Genomic DNA, 22,284 nt, shown 5'->3' on the forward strand with positions numbered 1-22,284 from the left:
GCTCAACAATTTGTATGGTGCAATTTCTCCTGTTACCCTTGTGAAAATAAGAAACTCTGGCTAAAATAACATTTTTGTGGGAAAAAATGTGATTTTTTTTATTTTCACTGCTCTACGTTATAAACTTCTGTGAAGCAACTGGGGGTTGAAGGTGATCAGCACACATCCAAATTAGTTCCGTGAGGGTTCTATGTGGAGACAAAGCATTGTATTTTAATTAGCCAGGAAGAATAGACTGGTATCTATATGTTGACTTCTGAATTTATGTGTTTCTTCCTGTTTGGTTAAGAAAACACAGACTTTTATTTGTACAAGCCTGTAATATTGTCTTGTAAGTTTACATTTGACATAACATACTGTGCTGTAATCCTGAATAACTAGTGATGTTTGCTGATATTCTACTTACACATTGTCCAGGCCAGCTAGTTTGTTGACTTTTAAAACAGAGGAGGAAAATCTATGCCAAAAGATTACATAATCAAACAATGCGAGCTGGTCTTATCTGCATTTTTCCTCTTTATTTGTGAATACTGGATGAAGGACAGTTAACTATAAAAATAGGTTATATGCCTCTGTAACAGGAGATAGACAGAGATTCAGCCAAGACATCCAAACATCTAAAGGACCAGAGACAGGACAGGAGCCATGACATCATGGCTCCATCACAAAGGACACAGATTTATCATTCTACAGGATGCCAGCTTAGGGTACCATGGACCAGCTGGAATAATACAGATCTGCTCTATTGACCATCGTTGAACCATACATTTGTGAAAACCAGGTTGTGACCATCCGGTCACCTGGAACCTATGGATATGTTTGGAGAAAGCCAGGTTGTGACCCTCTGGTCAACTAGACTTGTACCTGGATGGACTGTCATATTCCTAAGCTTGTCAGTACCTCATCACTGTGCGTGCCACAGGTGGGGTAGTCGGCCCTGGAAGCTCTGAAGTCACAGCTGCGAGTTAGCGAAAGGGTGAGATTCTGCAATGTGTACCATCATGGGTATTTTGCTGGGGCTGTTCTATGTGTTATCTGCCTGTTTTATGACTCAATAAAGTATTGCCACACTGTATTACCCTCACCCTGTGCTGTCTGAGTAGCATTACTCCCACGATAAAAGGAGAGCGGGCATTCGGTGGGATGTTCCCTGGTCCATGCACTTTCGGTTAGTGGATGGGGCCCCTCTGACACCATGTGTCTCCAAAGTCTAGTTTTCAAAATGTTGTCGCTTTTGGATGGTTTCCACTGTTTAGGCACTTCAGGGGCTCTACAAAGGCGACATGGCTTCCTCTAATTATTTCAGCAAATTTTGCTTTCAAAAAGGCAAATGGTGCTCCTTCGCTTCCAAGCCCTGTGTGTACCCAAACAGTAGTTCTCCATCACATATTTGGTATCAGCGTACTCAGGGGAAACAAATTTTATGGTGCAATTTTTCCTGTTACCTTTATGAAATTGCAAAATTTGGGGTTAAAAATCATTTTTGTGAGAAAAATGTGATTGTTTTTTAATTCCACGGCTCAATTTTATAAACTTCTGGGAAGCACCTGGGGGTTCAAGGTGCTCACCACACACATTACAGATAAGTTTCTTGAGGTATCTAGTTTCCAAAATGTTGTCACTTTTGGAGGGGCTCTCCAAATGCAACACTGCGTCTTCTAATTATTCCAGCAAATTTTGCAGTCAAAAAGTCAAATAGCGCTCCTTCCCTTTCGAGCTCTGCCATGCACACAAACAGTAGTTTTCCCCCACATATAGGGTATCAGTATGCATGGTTACACTTGAGAAAATAAAGCAATTTGCGTCTAAAGTAACATTTTTGTGGAAAAAAAACAAATATTCATTTCTTCCATCTATATTCCAAAAATTCCTGTGAAACACCTGAAGGGTTAATGAACTTTTTTTTATGTGGCTTTCAGTATGTTTAGGGGGGCAGATTTTAGAATGATGTCCCTTTGGGGTATTTTCTGTCATATAGGGCCCTCAAAGTCACTTCAAATGTAATGTGGTCCCTAAAAAAATGGCTTTGTAAATTTTGTTGAAAGAATGTGAAATTGCTGGTCATCTTTCAACCCTTATAACTTCCCAACAAAAAAAATTATGTTTCAAAAATTGTGCTGATGTAATGTAGACATGTGGGACATGTTATTTATTAACTATTTTGTGTGACATAACTCTCTGATTTAAGGATGTAAAAATTAAAATATATAAAATTGCAAACTTTTCAAGATTTTTGCCAAATTTCCATTTTTTTCACAAATAAACGCAAGTCATATCGAGTAAATGTTATCACTATCATGAAGTACAATATGTCACGAAAAAACAATTTCAGAATCAGTGATCTCCGTTGAAGCGTACCAGAGTTATTACCACATAAAGTGACACTGATCAGAAATGTAAGATTTGGCCTGGTCATGAAGGTGCAAACAGGCTTGGGGGGTAAAGGAGTTAAAAAAAGCTTTGAAACCTCTAGATGAATAACGCATGAAAAAAGAGACGTGTGAACATACCTTAAGTCTGCTCTATTCCTTGAAGAAGGTGCTAAGAACAGCACAATTGTTTTTGTGTAATTTCTTTTTGTATCTGATTAGACCTGGACTGACAGACTTAGATTAGATATCTTGTTTTGGCAGAAACACTTATTTTCTTAGCACATACATAGATTTCTGTGTGCATTGTCATTTTTGGAACTGCTCTTATGTTATTTTTCTCTGTGAGCTTTTCTTAGAATGTGGTTTCAGCTGGAAATGTTCAAGGTAGACCTAGTAAAAACATTACTTTCATGTCTAGTCTATAAACATTTTAAGAACAGTACTTTACAGCATATTTTATGTCTTATTACCCTGTGATATGACATTTTCCAGATTTATTTATATGTATATTAATTTAGTTAAGTGAGTGTTGGAACAATATTATATGAGTCATACTAGAATATTTTAATACAGCGCATTTATGCACTTTTCAATATTTTTCCATATGCATAACTGGTAAACTTAATCCATTGAAAGCACAGGAAAACAGTAAAAGGATCCAAAATTCACTGAGCACTAAATGAATACAAGTTTTGGAATTAGACATGGGACATAAATAAAAAATATGTGGACTTTGTTTGTCAAGATCCAAAATTTCTTATTTGCAGTGGTAAGTCACGCAATACTGAAGAGCCTATGAGAAATATTTTTTTGTGTTTTTTTTGTATGTGAAAAAAAGAGTTAAGACTGTGCTCAAACAATGGTTGGATACATATGTTTTTCCATAGAACAATATGGAACAATACTATAGGTTTCTGTGGGATGAACACATGCCAAAGGTGTGAACTTTATTTTTATACACTGCTCAACAAAATAAATGGAAAACTTAAATAACACATTGTTACTCCAAGTCAATCACACTTCTGTGAAATCAACCTGAAGCAACACCGATTCTGAATCAATTTCTCTTCCTGTTGTGCAAATGGTCAGCTCCATGGGCATACAACATCCTTCGACAGGCTTCATGCGGCCCGAGGGCTGTATAATGTGCAAGCCTGCGCTATGGGATAAGATGGCAGCCGTATACAGTTCTTGCATAGGGTACTTATACAGCCTGTATTTGCCCCTCTATAGTACATTAGTACTGGAATGTTAGTATAAAATGGCTGTATTATTTGTGTGTGGTTTAAAGGAAATACGTCAGTAGGATCAACCCTACTAAGTCTATATGGGAATTCAGGTCATAGAAAGTTTTAAAAAATTATTCCTTGAGAACTGCAATTAGATGTTTTATTCCAGAGAAATCCATATTTTTGATTGTATGTGATCTGTTAAAGAACTAGGATCCTGACACACATACAGTAAAGGTCTCATTTTAAATGAAAAGTGATGTTACCAATGTGAGAAGTGTAATGACTGACAGTCTGCTCTCCAGATTTACATGTCTCTCAGTGCTCACTTTCATTTAAAATAAGCTGTGGAGGCAGATTCTCAGGCAAATCAGTGTCCGGCCCATAGATCTTAACAGCTCAAAAACATAACAAAAATAACATGGCTTTCTTTGGAATGTAACTCTGAATCGTTAAAATCAAGGTATGATTTTATTCAGCTTCCTATGACCTGCATGCCCATGTGGATGGCTTAGGAGGGTTGATCCTAATGACAGATTCCCTTTAAGTGATATGTTACCACCATAACATTGTGTTTAGTGACACCAGATACAGATATTTTATTGCTTCTGATCACAACATGAAATTGCATTTTGGATTGTTAACATATAGATACGAATGCTATATAATTAAACTGCTAACCAGACATACATACCAGAAGAAGAAGGCAACGACTTTCCTTTATAGCTCCACAGCATCCAAAAAATCCAAGTACCATAATAATGGCTCCCACTGCTATCATGACATCAATTGCCGTAAGCACACCACTTCCTTGTATATTAAATTTCTAGAAGTAGAAAATTAGCAGAGCAAGTATTAATAATGAAATAAAATGTAATATAGGGCTAAAAGGGATTTTCTCATTGTGGCATATGGACATCATAGAGAACGGCCCTCTGCTTCTGACCTGAAATCTTTTAGCCAGAGCAGAAAGCCACTGCAATAGGAATGCCAGGAAAGAAGCAGAAAGGGTGCCTTGTGGTGCAATATGTGGCCACAAATATTTCAGAAGTTCATAAGGTTTCAGTGGTTTTTAGCTTCTTTTTATAATAGAATTAGTACGTTACATATTCAGCCTCATTCAGTCCTACTTACTTGCTGAGCATCTGAACTGACACGAAGCCATATGGAGACTCCCAAAATCACGCAACCACATACCTGGGAAATAAAGCATATATCATTCTCCATTCTCCTGTTACATCTTTTTAAATTGCTGTTACATAAACAAACATGCCGAATTAGGTTACCAAATGTTGGGACCCACCCTTCTAATGAATTGTCGGCCTTGGACAACAACTGTACATGGGCCCTCCACTCCATAAGCCTAACAGAGGACACCACGTCTTGTCTGTGCATTTCTGGGGTTGCCATTGCTTTTACTGACTGCTGTTTTTCTCCAGAGTACCAATGGCGATATTATCGTGTTTGCTTATGTGTCTTTGTTGCATAGATACCTGAGCTCATAAAAATACCTGTCATAAAAACTCTACTGATCTGTGTGTTTTAGCGTACCACTGATACTGTATTGTAAATGTTGACTGTGGAGGATACGTAGGAATGAATGGGTGAGGTTGTAGGGAGCATAGTACAGAAATTACAGCCAGATCACTGGGAAACAAGTATGGAGTAGAAGAGCACCTGTTTTCCTTAATAAATACCCTGCATGGGAGCTGTGTTAATAACATTTAGGCTATGTGCACACGTTGCGGAACTCCCGTGGAAGTTACCGCGGGAATTACAGAATTCCATTCCGCGGGAAAACCGAATTTTAAATTCCCACCATTTTCCCGCGAAACATCTAGCTATTTAAAAGCATAATTAGCTTGCAGAATGCTAGCATTTTCCTAGCGATCTGTAGCATTGCTTGGAGAACTGATTGACAGGTTGGTCACACTCATCAAACACAGTGCTTGACTAGTGTGACCAACTTTTTACTAATGAGGCTGCCTATGCAGCATCAGTAGTAAAAAGAGCTAATGTTAAAAATAATTTAAAAAATAAAAAATCGTGTTTTTCTTACCTTCCGACGTCCCGCGCAGCTTTCCCGATCATCGCAATACTCCCGTTCTCAGAACGAGACCGCTACGTCATCACAGGTCCTTGCCGCAAGGCATTACTGGGATCAGGAGTTGGCGGGAGCATCGGTAAGGCTGTGCAGGATGCCGGAAGGTGAATATAACCCGATTTTTTATTTTAATTCTATTTTTTACAGGGATTTGGTACCCACAGCCTGGAGGAGAGTCTTTTCTCCCCCACCCCCTGGGTACCATCTGCAAATGTTCTGCTTACTTTTCACATGGTAGGCACAGCCACATGCAAAAAGTAAGCAGAACAATGCATTCCTATGTGGGCGGAATCGCCGCGATTCTGCAAAATTAATGAGCATGCTGCACATTTTTCCGCTATGCGATTCCACCGCTGGAAAATCTGCAGCATTAGCACAGCATTGCGGAATTCCATAGGATTGCATGGGATGCTGTTTTTTTTACTTTTTTGCGGCAAAATCGCATGTTAAAAACTGCCGCAAAAACGCGAAAAAAAGCAACGTTTTGCCAATATGGTTCTTCAGGTCGGTACAATTATGGTAATACCAAACATAAGGTTTTTATTAATATTCAAGTAATAAAAAAATCTGAAATTTGTAAAAAGAATTTGGTTTGTGTCATTATTTTCTGAGACCAGTAACGTTTTATTTTTCTATCTACAGAGCTGTTTGAGGGCTTGTTTTTTGTGTGGCAAGGTGACATTTATTGGCCCTATTTTTAGGGACATATAAAATTTTTATCTATTTCTATGGTATTTTGGGAGGAGTACATCAAGTTAAACTTTATTTTTTTTCTTGAACCAACCCTTCTTGTTCAAATAAATATTTCAAAATAAAAATGAATGGAACTAACACATGCCAAAGTCAAAATAAGTGCCATGGCATAAATGTCTAGAGTTTACGATGGAAAAGTTCAGAAAGCTGGCTTAGATTATAAGGTTGTCAAACGTCTTTATTGTAAGGCTGACAGTTTATTGGATATCATATAAGGCCAAGCGTTCCTATTTGGTTGCATGTCAAAGTTGACAATATCTTTCACACAGTACGTCTTACAATCTGCACATGTACATTTTGACAATATAAAACCATCTAACATGATTTTTTTTGCAATGATCATACCTAGGGTTGAAAATGTTGACAATTTTTGACCATCACAATGATAAATTTAAATACATAAGTGTATATGGCATCTATATTTAATGGATTCTAAATGCATAGGTCACATTACCCCATGAGCATCCGCTGAAAATCCATGTGTCTCTATAAAATCATGGTTTTTGTTTTCTACGGACTCCTATGAATACCCTGAAACACCATGTCTACAAATTGAGATTCTGATTTGGCTTTTATTGTAACTCATATTTCAAGGCTCTTTAAAGATTCGATAATGACTTGTAGAATTGCTGCTTTCTCTTTGAAGAGACAAAGCATATGGACTTCCTAAGAAAACATTGGTGTTTGCTAGTGTTGAGCATTCCGATACTGCAAATATCGGCCAATATTCGCGGTACCGGAATTCCGATACTGAGTTCCGATACTTTTTGCATATCGAATACCGGAATCGGAAGTTCCCATAATGCTATGAGCCAGTTTGATTTGATTCAGCCAATGACGAATCCTAAGAAGTGTGGGCACATCCTGTTAGGCATGTAGGCATGTTAACTAATGGCATGGCTGTGATTGGCTGCAAGCAGACCACCCAGCTGCTCCTCCCCCAGACACACGCTAAACAGTGATCTATGGAAAGTGAAACTAGTGAGGAGGAAACGACAAGTTCTCATTTCAATGCCAGTACACCCCCCCCCGGACGTTTATCTTAGAAGCAAGAAATGATATCTTGGAAACCGTGCAGACTAGCCACAGAAGGTAAATTACTTATTGTCAGCATTCTGCAACCTAGATATGCACTGAGATTATGTGAAAAGCCCAGACAACCTGTTCTGTTATGTATTTCCGCCAAGTTGGATCGCCCGCCAGGGCTGGTGGGGTACTCGGTACCGGGCCCGTTGGTTTCAATGGGAGATTTCACGGTAGCTGTGACCCGGTCTGTGGCCCTGGGCATCCATTGTAAGAGGGAAATGTTGAACGTGTGGATGATTAAAGTTTATGAGTGAATGATTCGTGACACCACCTGTGGTGTTCGGCAATGAAGATGTTAAGCCGACGCTGCAGACAGATCATCTGGGACAGATGGTGTGGTGCAGCAATGATGTTGTGGCCCTCCACAGGTAGGGCTATAGTCCCAGGGCAGTGTAGATGGAGAGGTAGTGAAGAGACGTAGATGGTGCAGTGCCAGGCACAGAAATGTAGCAGTGCTGAGTGTGTTGGCGCAGGAATAACTGGAGGACACCAGGGCATGTAGTTCCAAAGCTTTACTCACAGTCTGTTGTGCATACAGGTGCCCGCATCCGTGCCGTGTCCTCCGGGTCAGGGGCTCAGTCAACCTCCAAGCTAGATGAAGCACTCCGTTCCAACACTCCGCCAACATGTGCCTTTTCTGAACGTCTCCCTCTATTGTTACACAACCCCTTTAACATAGACAATATCTTTGGAACTCCGAACGTCTTAAAAAAAAATTAATTCCTGCTATTCCATTTGATTGGGCTAAACCTCTATGCCTTTAATGTCTCCTCCACCTCCCCCAATATATTCTACATAATTCTTAGTTGTTTTCCTTCATGTAGAATTAACCTACAAGGAAAGAAAGAGTTTATTTTAATTCCGATATTTCTGTCCCATTGACTTGTATTGGTTTCCGGTATCGGAATCAGCGATATCCGATACTTTTTGGGTATCGGTCCGATCAAATCCGTTCCGATATTTCCCGATATCGGAAGGTATCGCTCAACACTAGTGTTTGCCCCTTTCCATGTTGTATCATTCTTCTGGCACAGGAGAGAACACTGAACCATCTTGACGGGCATAGAAGTATCACACAGGGATATACTGACTGCAATACGGGACCACAGGTAAACCAAAATTGCAGTCCATGTGTCTGCATCATATATTGTGGAGTAAAAAGTCATGTCTGCAATGACTGGGATGATTTGTAGAAACGTTAAGTTCATTCCTTTTGGGATTTCTGAATGAAATTTTTAATGTTAGATTTCCAGTTTACAACTTTTTGGTTCTTTATAGTGAACCAGTTAGGAACGGCGGAACGCACTAAATAAATAAATAATAAAGTGCGTTCGCCGTTCGGGGTCCACCGTGCAGTAGGTGTTAAAACCGCTGCTAAACAATGGCAGACGAGCTATATGGCGGTATAATGCACTCGGGTTCAACGTCACCCGATGAGCGCGGAGCGGACTCTGTTAAACTCACAGAGGCGCTGTAACGAAAACATACAAGTATACACTGAGCCAGTTAAACTTCACCGGACTCAGTGAAATTGCACGCACCGTATCTGGTCACAGGACACGGTTCCAAGACAGGGGACGGTGTCCATCTAGATCTACCATGCATGCTGCTACATGCAGCGTGGCGGCAGACACAGCCGCTAAGCGATGGTGCCTTGAGAGACGTGACACCACCGGACACTAGTGTAGAGGTGCGATGTGCACAGTGGCCGATGGCTTGCCACTGACTGGCGCGGACTCTAACTATAGTTCCCTATCCACTTGCATAATATCAGAGGGAGGGGAATCTTAATGAGTCAGTCACCAGAATCATACATCCATCACCATTCACACATCTAGCAAGAATAGCCTATACTAGCGCATGGCCGAGCGGCCATGCGGACCATTTATAGTCGTGCGGGACCTTCCAGATCTCTGAGATGGACCAATGAGATCAGGAGAAGGACCAGAGCACGTGACTCCCGATCTCCAATGGGAGATCATCTCATGAGCATGCTCAGTAGAGCGGCGGAGGGACTTAGCCTCAGGAGCGATTTGCTGCTGAGCAGTCTGCATTGCTATTGCTGACCCAAAGGTGGCAGCAACAGCCAGACCCATAGAGCAGGTCTGGGCAGAGTGTCTGTGATGCTGGGATTGCTGAGCAATCTCCTCTGTGGTTGATAAATAATGGGAGACTGCAGAATGTGAGGCTCTGGATTCCTGCTGTGTAGCCACAGGAATCTGACGCCTAACATTACCCCCCTCCTGGCAAAATATTTTGCCACATACCACCTTATGACCCACAGGGGCATAGGCCTCAGGCTCGTCCACAGACCAGGCTGATGCCTTGGCAGATGACTTGAAAAACCGGGACATGTGAATTGGTCCAAGAGAAGGCACGTGGAGGGCGTCAGGGAAGGGATGGCTAAGGCGTCAGGGAAGGGATGGCTAAGGCGTCAGGGATGGCTAAGTCGCCAGAAGCCGAAGTTGGAGTGGGGTACCGAAGTGTGTCGGTGGGCGTCTTCATTCTCATTACAGAGATTTGAGTGACATGCGGGGTGCGACCCAGACTGTCGTGGACCTCCATTGCCTGGTCTTCCACCGGCAAGGGACACCATAACCCAGCCGACCTCTGTTTAGAGGATCTACTTCGAGCACAGGAGGTGCATGCCTGAATATATTTTTTAGTGTCCTGAGCCCTGTGCGGCCACCAATAAGAGCTTGTAACCAAAGTGACCACCCACCCTGGATGCATGTGCCCACGCAAGAACCTTGGATCGCAGGTGAGGCGGAACAAAGGTTTTGCTCAGCGGCACTGGTTGAAGGATGACAGGACCCATGAACTTCAGATTCCCAGTGAGGGGTGTGGAATGATCCGCGGCACCTCCACAGAGGCTACTTGAACACTGCCCCCCATGCACCTTCCCACACAGTCCTTGCTCCAGCCCAGTATACTCCCCGAGGACCACTCAATATGGGGAGAATGGCAATGTAACCAGGGGAGTCTGAGAAGCACCTGGTCGATGCCCTTAGGCATGATGAGCAGAGACAATGTCTCGCAATGAGACGGGGAGATTGAGAACCTCAGGGGTGCTGTCTGGTGGGTAATCTGAGACGGTAAGGTAGATCCGTTAACCACCCTAATGGTCACGGGGTGAGGAAGTGGCACCAGGGGAATGGTGTGTTTTTGGGCAAAGGCTGAGGACATAAAGTTTCCCTCTGCCCCAGAGTCCACTGTGACCTCTACCTCCCAGGAGGAAGCCCCGCTATCTAACGTCCCTCGTGATACTGGTTTGGAGGAGAACATTTTCGTATTAGGTAGATCTCCAACAACTGCCACCGGAGGTGAACGGTTTTTTGACCGCTGCAGACACCTATTAGCCAGGTAGTCCGACTGTCGACACAGGTAGCAGCAAGTGGGACCCTGTGCCAGACGTGGTTTCGGACCGGTACGGGACACGTCCATGGGTTCAGGAGGTAAAACCGCCAAATCAGGAGGCTCCAGCAATTTGGAGAAGCCAGGAGTCGACTTAAACTTCTGTCTGGATTGATTACGCTCCAGCCCGCACTCCGTAAAACGGAGGTCTATACGGGTGGAGATCGCTATCCACTCTTCCAGGCTGATGGGAACCTCCCTGGTGGATAAGGCATCTTTGACATGCTCAGCCAACCCTCTCCAGAACACAGGGATGAGTGCTCTATCAGGCCACTCGAGCTCGGAAGCCAGGGTCCGGAAACGAACGGCATACTGACTGACCGACTGAGTTCCCTGCGTAAGCGCAAGTAACTGGAGAGAGGTATCGTGAGTGACCCGTGGGCCCAAAAAGACCTGCTTTAGAGATGTTAAGAACTGAGCAGTGGTCCGAACTTCTGGGTCACCACATTCCCACAGTGGCGTGGCCCACTCTAACGCCCTGCCCGACAGAAGGGAAAGGAGGAGCCCCACCCTAGCCCGTTCTATAGGGAAACGTGAGGCCAGTAACTCAAGCTGAATAGAGCACTGGCTCACGAAACCCCTACAGGAGGCGCTATCACCAGAAAATGTATCAGGCAACGGGAGGCGGGTAACTGTCGTTGCAGGCGTGGACATGGACACACGTGAGACAGCCTCTGTCACTGCCTGAGCAGCAACCTCAGTAAACTTCACAGTGGAGGCGGCACTCTCGACCGTAGCCAACCTGCCCTCCAGCTGCTGTACCGCTGAAGCTGTTGCATGTCTGCCATTATTAGCCAGATCCGGGAGCTAGTATAATGTTAGGAACCGCGGAGCGCACTAAATAAATAAATAATAAAGTGCGTTCGTCGCACGGGATCCACCGTGCAGTAGGTGTTAAAACCGCTGCTAAACAATGGCAGACGCGCTATATGGCGGTATAATGCGCTCGGGTTCAACGTCACCTGATGAGCGCGGAGCTGACTGTTAAACTCACAGAGGCACTGTAACAAAAACATGCAAGTAAACACTGAGCCAGTTAGACTTCACCGGACTCAGTGAAATTGCACGCACGGCATCTGGTCACAGGACATGGTTCCAAGACAGGGGACGTGTGGCGTCGCTGCTGCGGACACCGGTAAGTGCTGCTACATGCAGCGTGGCGGCAGTCACAGCCACTAAGCGGTGGTGCCTTGAGAGACGTGACACCACCGGACACTAGTGTAGAGATGGACCAATGAGATCAGGAGAAGGACCTGAGCAAATGACTCTAGATCTCCAGTCACAGATCGTCTCGTGAGCATGCTCAGTAGAGCGGCGGAGGGATTAGCCTCACGAGCGATTTGCTGCTGAGCAGTCTGCATTGCTATTGCTGACCCAAAGGTGGCAGCAACAGCCAGACCTATAGAGCAGGTCTAGGCAGAGCGTCTGAGATGCTGGGATTGCTGGGCAATCTCCTCTGTGCTCGATAAATAATGGGAGACTGCAGAATGTGATCCTCTGTATTCCTGCTGTGTAGCTGCAGGAATCTGATGCCTAACAGAACCTTTATTAGCCGTCTTTTCTGTTTCCTGAATAACCTTTGCATTTTGAACCCTGGTTTGTATAGTTCTGATGTGGGTTAAGGTCATTATCAAGATTAAAAAAAACAAACTGTGCTTTTCTTTCCCTCTCAGTATTCAGTCTTGGCTGTTACACCTGTTTCCTGTAATTGCCTGCAGCATTGACGTCACAGCGCTGCAGCCAATAGGTGAGCTCAACGAGAATACGGCACGAGACGCTCAGAGCCGTTGAGCTCACTGATGGGCTGCAGACAATTACAAACAAAGTGCAACCAGGGGACATGTTTTTTATTAATTGGAAAAACCCTTTAATAATTCTAGAGTTAATATACAAGGTTCTATAGTAAAACTTGTTACAATACTGTAAACCGCTGTATCTGAATACTGCCACCGGACCCCCAAATGTTATATCATGGGCAACAATCTTCACTGAAAATCCAGCCATGTTGAAAAAAAACAAGAACGTGCTTATAAATCATATTTATATGTCTAGTTTCTTCACTCAATTGCTGCTATTTACGGTATTATCAAAAGATCTATTAGCTAACCAGTAATGTAACTACTGAAAGCTATAAAATCACAGAACGTGGTTGACCAGAACCATCCTCAGTTGCATATTAACATCTTACCTTTTAGCAACTATCTTGAAGATGTCTGATTGCATCAATTTAAGTGCCTCAATTTATTATAACAGTTGACACAATCTCCGTCTATGGACTACTTTCATTTTATTACGTTATATCCAATGAACATATATTTCAGCTTTTACTAAATCCATTAAGATCAAGGAATTTGCATCCCCAGGTGTGCATCCCCAGATGTTAAATTGATCTGGGTCATTTTTATTGCAATAATCCAATGTTCTGCCTGTTTATTCCAGCCTTCATGTCTCAGGCTGATAATGTTATTGATTTCTATTGATGCATAAGAGCAGGCTAGTTTCCCTTCACTCACAACAATATTCCCTGGGTTATAGAAATCAGGGATTTGGGAAACTGCAGAAAAATCTTTATTTGCTCATTTGGTCCAACAACTATTCACATATCAGTTTCTTCCTATCCAGATTCCAGCTGGAGAGATTATGGAGGAAGGCGATCACTTTTCCATTCTTGATGGCTATGACCTAAGACTCATTCATTTTGGAGTGATGTTTTCAAACTCATCTCTCAATTCTTAAATAGATCAATCCTTCTTGATCCAGCTATGGCATTATGGCATCTGAAATGTTCCTATGCTGCCATACAAGGGCTGTATACGCGCCAACCATCATAGGAATTCTGTACACCCCATTATAGTCTCTAACCTCGCCATAGATGAATGACTATCTCCTCTAAGACATGGTACCTTCTCTTTCTTCCATTCAGATTGATTCCTTTAGTACACTGAAGTCCAGAACCCAAGATCAATTTGCTGGATTATGGACTCTTCATTATGTCTGTCAGACCTGTTGTGTGCTACATGGTTTATAGAATTAGAATTTATGCTCATTGTTATTCCCCAAATTTATCTCTCATATTAACTGGTCAAAATATCAATTATGTAAAGATTACATTATGTTAATGCATATTGTTACTATATATCTACATGCAGAGGCAGACACCCCATTAGTGCAACCTGTGCTAACCCCAGCGGTAAGTGGGTCACTTCTACCTTCAAAGCTAATGGAAAAGTGCATTAAGATGACTACAAAGGGCCCATATATTGTTCTTGCACAGGCGCCCTCCTCTGTCTGTTTCCCACCAGCATAAATCTACAGTATTGTAAGATGGCCGCATAGTCGATGGGAGGTATGTGTCACAGAGATGGCTGCTTTCTGTGATGTTGTAGGGAGGTGGACCGGACAACAGGTGCATGTAATTAAGACCCATTAGAATAGTATCCAAATGAGAAAATGAGGCATTCATACAATGATATACGTGCATGTCACAGAAATTCAATAAATATGGTCAGCAAGTGCCCACATAAAGCAAGTGCCCACATAAAGCAAGTGGCTCCAGCGCATTGCTGCACCCCGCGTTTCTGCTAGAATCCTACAATGTAACCCAGAGTATTTCTTTAGTGCACATAAGCACTAAGAGGCGTTTGGTGCACCTGGGTCTGGGTTGCAGGTAGCTATGAGACAGGGGCGGGTCTGGCTACCTACATACCTCACTTATGGGTGTGGTTACAGCATATATAATGGAGTCTGTTGTTCGGCACATGGTCAGTGAGTGGAGGCATGGAGGCCTCCATTGTGTGTGTACCAAGACACTGACCTGAGTGGGCGGACCCGCAGTGCTATATGAACTGTTTGCTTTATTTGTTTCCATTTTGTGCCACAGAAGGCCATCTTTTGTTTAATTAAATTTAAGCAGGTTTATGAAGCGAATAAACCTGATGGAACATTTTCATGAAAACCGCTTCCTGTGCTTACCTCAACCCGCAGCCAAGTGAGTAAAACCTTACAAGTGGTGTTAGACGTGCGGGCAGCGTTCTAGCAGAGACGTGTGACTGATACAGGAAGGACTGCATGTCCTGGGTTAAGTCTGTTGCAAGCCAGACAAAGTGGAGGACCTGCTGAAACACCTGGTCCAGTCGCAGCAACAACAGCAAGAGACCAACAGGTTGTTGTTACAGCAGATCTGGCAGAGCCAGTAGGAGCAACAGCAGCGGATGCAGCTTCTGGCAACCGCCATTCAGAGCAGGACGAGTGCCCCTATCCCAGGTCCAGCTGGTGACGCCCACGTCCAGAAGACAGTAAGATGGGCTTTGCAGAAAATGAATCCCGGTGTAACAGGCCAGATTAATCCCCCCGCCCAGAATATACCCGGGGTTAAAGTGGCCTAGGCCGGATTATACCCCGGGTATATTATGGCCTAGTCCAAATTATACCCCGGGGTATAAATTGGCCTAGGCCAGTTTATACCCCTCTGGGCCAGAGTATACCCCTGGTATATTATGGCCTAGGCCAAACTATACCCCAGGGTATAAATTGGCCTAGGCCAGATTATACCCCTCCGGGTCAGAATATACCCCAGCTGCTGTAGATCAGATTTTTCACGCTTTTGAGAACCATCAAAAACGGGGCCCCAGGCAGCACACGGGGCCCCAGGCAGCACACGGGGGCAGAGTCAGTGAACGGAGTCCCAGGCAGCACATGGAGGCCACAGGCAGCGCATAGGGCCCAAGGCAGCACACAGGGAGCAGAGACAGAGAAGGGGGTCCCAGGCAGCACAAGGGGCCCCAGGCAGCACACAGGGGCCCCAGGCAGCACACAGGGGGCAGAGACAGCGAATGGGGTCCCAGGCAGCACATGGGGCCCTAGGCAGCACACGGGGGCCCCAGGCAGCGCAAAGGGCCCCAGGCAGCGGACAGGGCCCAAGGCAGCACACAGGGGGCAGAGACAGTGAACGAGGTCACAGGCAGCACACGGGGTCCCAGGCAGCACACAGTGCCCCAGGCAGCACACGGGGGCCCCAGGTAACACACAGGGACCCCAGGCAGTGCACAGGGCCCCAGGCAGCATACAGGGGGCAGAGACAGTGCACAGAGCCCCAGACAGTGCACCGGGGGTAATATGGAAAAAAATTCCAGCATCCAGATCAGTAATTAGATTAAAAAAATTTTTATTCCTTTATTCCAAAATTTAAAAAAATCATAAGATTCTCCATCATGATAAGAGACGCATCAGGACGTGTAGTTGGACGCGTTTCGGACAAAAAAACAGTCCTTATTCTAAGACAACACATAATACATCTGAACACATGCTTATAAAGGGAAACAAAGGAAGTCAAGGAACAATCAAGACTAAACATAGCCAGCTGATTAATAGAGGGTAGCAAGTCAAAATCACACTTACAAAACACTCAAAATCTCACTCCTAATATTCATACCCGTTGGAACTCTGCTTTGTAACAATAACATCCATTTTGCCTCTCGGCGTAATAATAAATCATTTAAATTTCCACCTACCCTTTTTGTCTGCACCTTCTCTATGGCATTAACCCTAAAGTTGCTGAGATCTCCTTTATGTATATGCAAAAAATGTCGAGAAGCAGCAGACAAACTGCGTGTGGTAGTGTGACCTACGTCATAAACGTGCTCGGAAATACGACATCTCAAGGTGCGTGAAGTATTTCCCACATACTGAATATTACAATCCACGCATGTTATGACATAGATCACACCAGTAGAACCACAGTTCAAAAAAGATTTTATTTTAAATTCCTTTCCATTAACAGAAGATACTATTTTTTCTGTGTTCCACATAAACCTACATAGCCCACAGTTTTTCTGAGCACATTTAAAAGATCCACAAGTGGGTAACCAATTAGTTATACTTGCTGAACTGTCTGAAAAAAATTTATTAGCATGTCTATTGGCACTAGTATGATCACTTGGAGATACCTTATTAGCAATAGTTTTATTCCTCCTTGAAACAAATCTGATCCCATCCTTCAGTATATTCTTTAATGTATCATCAACATACAAAATAGGGAGGAATTTTTTAATAATATGAACAATCCTGTAGTAGTCAGTACTAAAATTAGTTGAAAAAACAATAGGTGACCGACCCTCCACAGAATTTGGTGTTTTTCTGCTTTCCTTCTGCAAATAATCCTCTCTACTTTTTTCATCCGTTCTATGCTTAGAACCCGGGGGGTACAGACAGTGCGCAAGGGGGGAAGAGACAGCACGCAGGGCCCCTGTGTGCTATCTCTGCCCCCCTGTGCGCTGTCTCTGCCCCCTGTGTGCTGTCTCTGCCCCCTGGGTGCTGTCTGGGACCCCCTGTGTGCTGTTTGGGACCTCCTGTGTGATATCTGGGGCCCCATTCTTGAGTTTATCACTGTCTAGGGCCCCTGTGTGATGTGCGATGTCTGGGGCCCCTGTTCAGTGTCTGGGGCCCGTGCTCTGCCTGGGGCCCCTGTGTGCTGCCTGGGGCCCTGTGTGCTGCCTGGGGCCCCTGTGTGCTGCCTGGGACCCCGTTTCCTGTCTCTTTACCCTGTGTGCTGCCTGGGGCCCCGTGTGCTGCCTGGGGCCTCAAAAGCATGAAAAATCTGATCTACAGCACCTGGGGTATATTCTGACCCAGAGGGGTATAATCTGGCCTAAGCCAATTTATACCCCGGGGTATAGTTTGGCCTAGGCAATAATATACCCAGGGCATATTCTGGCCCAGAGGGGTATAAACTGGCCTAGGTTACTTTAACCCCGGGTATATTCTGGGTGGGGGGGTTAATCTGGCCTGTTACACTTGGGATGATGTTAAGGCCTTACTGACTGACGGTGTTTGAAAAGGTCGTGGAGAGGGAGAAACACCCACCAGAGCAGTGGGCAGAGGTACTGGCGCCATTCTTGATGGGAGAACCCCAGAAAGCGTACTATGATTTAGCTTTGCAGGACACCAAAGAGTATAGCAAGCTAAAAACTGAGATTCTTGCATGCTTGGGGGTGACAATGACTCTCAGGGTGCAGCTGGTTCACTGTTGGACCTATCACCGTGACAAACCACCACGCTCCCGAATGTTTGACCTGTTGCACCTGGTCCAGAAGTGGCTGCAGCCAGAGTCCTCTATGCCTGCGCAGGTGGTAGAACAGGTGGCGATGGACTGTTTTGTGCACTCCCTGCTGAGGCCCTTACAGACTTGGGTTGCCCAGGATGATCCCCTGGATGCCAATGAACTGGCTGGACTGGTTGAGAGATACCAAGGGGTTGAAAGCTCCATGAGAAAGCAGCCTACTCCATACTGGGGTCCCAACAGGAGGGTGGAAGCTCAAAAGGGGGTGGGGCATCCAAGGTCCAAAGGAGCTGGGGAGGTGGTGCCCAAGATCCCTACGGGTGATATTGTTTGCTGGAGGTGTAAGACCAAGGCCATATAGCTGCCCTTTGTCCCCTGACCACTGAGCAGATGGACTGCAGCATAGGACGCTAATTTTCATATTATACGCATCAGGTCTGCAGTGTGAACTGTCCACTCAGCGAGGGGCCTCAAGTGTGTCTCGTGAAGGTGAATGGGTGGGAGGTAACGGCACTGCTAGACTCTGGGAGTCTAGTGACCCTTGTGATGGCCATCATTCCGCTCCAACTGATCCCGGGGAAAAAAGTCGGCGTGCGGTGCTTTCATGTTAATGCTAAAGACTACTCTATGGCCAAAGTGGACATTGAAATGGCCCACGGTACTGAGTCCCATGAATTCAGCATCATTCAGGACTTGTTACACCCTATTATAGGCCAGGACTTTTGTGGGGGATCAGTGGGGGAAGGGTTTTGAGGTCGCTGGCATGACTAGGGAATCAGTGATCCCTAATAAGGTATCACCAACACCTAGAGGCAGACGAGTTTCCCTTTTGTGTCCTTGTGGAGTATGAGGAGGAAGTGTCCCCTGAGTCTGAAATGGAGTTAGGGGTTACCAGGGAAAATTTTGGGACTGCCCAACATAGGGACCCAACTCTGAAAGAAGCCTTCAATAATGTCAATGTCATTAATGGAGTTGCACAGGAGCTTGGGGCTGACTCAAGGCAGAGACCCGGCTGAAACTCCGTGCTTCATGGGCCAGCCAGAAGGTGAGGTTGGAGGTGTCGCCATCGCGGATAGCTGTCGAAGGCCCAAAAACAATGGTGCCGGGAGTTGCTCCAGAAAAACAGGGATCTGTTCTCGGAATGGCCGGGGTGCACAAAGGTTACATGCCACATATGCATGTAAATGTAAAGCCTTATCGGATTCCGGAGGCACATCAAGAAGTGATCTCCAAGGAGGTGGAGCATATGTTGAAACTCGGGGTCATTGAGAAATCTAAGAATGGTTGGTCAAGCCCAAATGTCCTGGTCCCAAAGCCCGATGGGGATTGGAGGCTCTGCAATGACTATCGGAAATTCAATGAGGTCTCCAACATTGACGCATATCCCATGCCACGAGTCGATGAGCTGATTGAGAGACTTGGGCCCGCAAGTTACATAACCACCTTGGATTTGATGAAGGGCTATTGGCAGATCCTCCTGGCACAGGGAGCCAAGGAGAAGACTGCGTTTTCTAAGCCGGACGGATGCTTCCAGTATGTCCGATGCCATTTGGACTGCATCATCTGCCAGGAAACTTATAGACTTTGCTTGCGAGCCCATATCAAAGGCAGGGGCATGACATATGACATAATTATTAGTGTTAAGTGCACGTGCTTGGATAAGGTGTTACCTGAGCATGCTCAGGTGCTAACCAAGTGTCTTCAGCCAACTCGAAAAATATGTTCGAGTCACCTCTGTTGCATGTCTCACGGCTGTTAGACAGCCACCACACATGAAGGGATTTTCTAACAAACAGGCAATCCCTGCATGTGATGCAGCTGTCTAATAGTGATGAGACATGGAGCCACAGGGACTCAAACATATTTTTCGAAGAATGCCAAGGACACTTGGCTAGCACAAGAGCATTCTTAGATAACACCTTATCCCAGCACGTTCTCTCATCACTAGTAACTATATGTCATATGTTGTGAAGGGGTTAAGAGACGCTGCATGCTTGATATGATAAGCTGATCAGAACAGGTAGCATCGCGAGAGCTGATATGGTTGACAGTGTAGCGAACGCACAACTACTATTTGAAGAATATGTTGTCTCACATGGACCCTATATGGCAGTTCTCAACATGTCTATCAGTATTAAACCATAAGAACTCCTCTGTACATGAGCCTTAAGTAAAATAAAAAAATATAATACAAAATAAATCTGTGAAGGAGCGAAAATGACTTTGATAGGGTGGACTTGGATGCCCTTATGGGTAATGTTACAATGGGAGAAGGAAAATGAATAGAGCTTTATATGACACGTATGAGTTCAGTCACACCATGACTAGTTCAGTATATGACACAGTGGCCATGTTTTTATTGACCATCTTTTAGAAGTATGGCAAAGGGATCTGAGATTCAGATAAAGTTTGTTTGCCAGGAATGTCTGACAACCTTATCTTACTAGTAAAAAGAAATGATCTGTTATGATTGTGTGATAAATATGGGGTGTAGTTCTTTAGTCTGTTAAATATTAGTTAAAACAACTTTTGTGAATTAATCTATTGTTCCTGTGCAGCCCCTCTCAGAAAGACAAGACATATTATTATGAGTAGGTAAATCTCCTTTCATTAAGAGTAAGACCTCGTTCATTATTCGGTCAGTATTTGGTCAGTAATTTCCCTCAGTACATGTAAGCCAAAACCAGGAGTGGGTGATAAATACAGAAGTGGTGACGTGTTTCTATTATTCTTTTCCTCTGATTGTTCCTCTCCTGGTAATTGCTTACAAATGCTGATGTAAAATACTGACCATGTGAACGTGGCCTTAGGCCGGAGTCACACCACAGCGAGATACGGCTGAGTCTCGCAGGTTAAAACCAAGCTCTGGCACCGGCACTCCGGAGCGGAGCGTGCAGCTCCATGTATTGCTGTGCGGCTGCACGCTCTGCTCCGGAGTGCCGACGCCAGAGCTTGGTTTTAACCTGCGAGACTCGGCCGTATCTCGCTGTGTGTGATCCCGGCCTTAATCTGCTGCCAGCAATAAAAGATATTGGAGGAACGCCAAACTCATTACTATTGGACTGTACAATACTATGCCATTCTGCCCTTCATTTTTCTCCCAATTGAAAAACATTCGTCTTTGCATACTATATCGGTTTCAAGTAGATGATCACTTGAAAATTCACATGTTCAGTAGTATATGGCAAAATATGTATTTTTCAAATGGGAGAAAAACGGATGGCTAATTAATTGATCCGTTTTCCATAGACTTTAATGTTAAAAAAACGGATCCAGTTGAAATCAGTCTTTTTCAGGCGGACAAAAATTTTTTATCTGCTCAACTTTTTTGTTAAAGGATTGCTGCTGGATCCGTTCTAATGGATGATTACTGGACACGTGAGCATAGCCTGACTGAAAGTAATTGTAGCATAGTCGGTAGAACTGAACTCCAATTTACATTGATGACGTTCTAAGCAATAACATTACATGGGGAGGATTCCATCAGTTGTCTAAAATCTACACATATTAGACCAATGTAACAATTCATTGTCATTAGATGTATGGTTGTATAAAGTGGGCAGAATAGCTGTAATCCAAAATAGAACAATACAATGCAAAAATAGCCACAATGTAATTAAAGAAAAGTAAAATACAGACGTAGAATTGTTATTTCCTTGTTGTTCCTTTTGGGCACAGTAAAGAAGTAGGTGTGCCAGGCATGTCTTTTAGTGATACCACTCTGCTTGCTACATTGACAACTACAGATCTTCTACAACCGGATAGTATTTTGACATCTCTGTATAGAAAGAAACATATACTTTGCAAAATAGTAACTTACCCAGAATAAAAAGTTAAATACGAACATAGAGTACTTCAAACATTTGTTCACTCCTGCCATTTTCAGGGGCTGTTATGAAGCCGTGCCTTGCAGCGAAATCAGGGAAACGACGTTAGTGTTGTATAAAAGGGTGGATATGCAGATATAGCACCGAGCTAAATATTAACCATGGTACTTAAAACATGCCACTCTGTGCCGTCTCCACCTGCCTTAGCTAACTTACTCACTAATAAAATATTACGTGACGTGTATCTCCTTTGCTCATATATAGCACATTATATGCAACCTTAGATCTTATCAATGGTAAACTGAAAGTACAGACATTGTGAGTCTATCACTCTTCATATGACTTGATTAGTTTTACAAGTTGACATAGAAGAAAACCGAGCTACAGTTATCTATATATTTATGTATCTATTTGATTGTCTATTCATACCCCAGACCAGAGT

General features: G+C 44.1%; 1 protein-coding gene across 1 annotated transcript in view; it reads right to left on the reverse strand.

Moving 5' to 3' along the window:
• TSPAN8 (tetraspanin 8) overlaps positions 1-21,965 on the reverse strand; it is a 47,851-nt gene extending 25,886 nt beyond the window's left edge. Inside the window, exons 1-3 of the mRNA XM_073555528.1 lie at positions 21,836-21,965; positions 4,736-4,798; positions 4,296-4,427 (exon numbers count right to left, since the gene is read on the reverse strand). Coding sequence (XP_073411629.1) covers positions 4,296-4,427; positions 4,736-4,798; positions 21,836-21,895 — 255 coding nt within the window. The 5' untranslated portion in view covers positions 21,896-21,965. The remainder of the gene's footprint in view (positions 1-4,295; positions 4,428-4,735; positions 4,799-21,835) is intronic.
• Positions 21,966-22,284: the final 319 nt, after the last annotated feature.

This window comes from Dendrobates tinctorius, unplaced genomic scaffold (assembly GCF_039654945.1).
Source record: "Dendrobates tinctorius isolate UK_male_01 unplaced genomic scaffold, ASM3965494v1 ptg000224l, whole genome shotgun sequence".
In the NCBI taxonomy this organism is placed as follows: domain Eukaryota; kingdom Metazoa; phylum Chordata; class Amphibia; order Anura; family Dendrobatidae; genus Dendrobates; species Dendrobates tinctorius.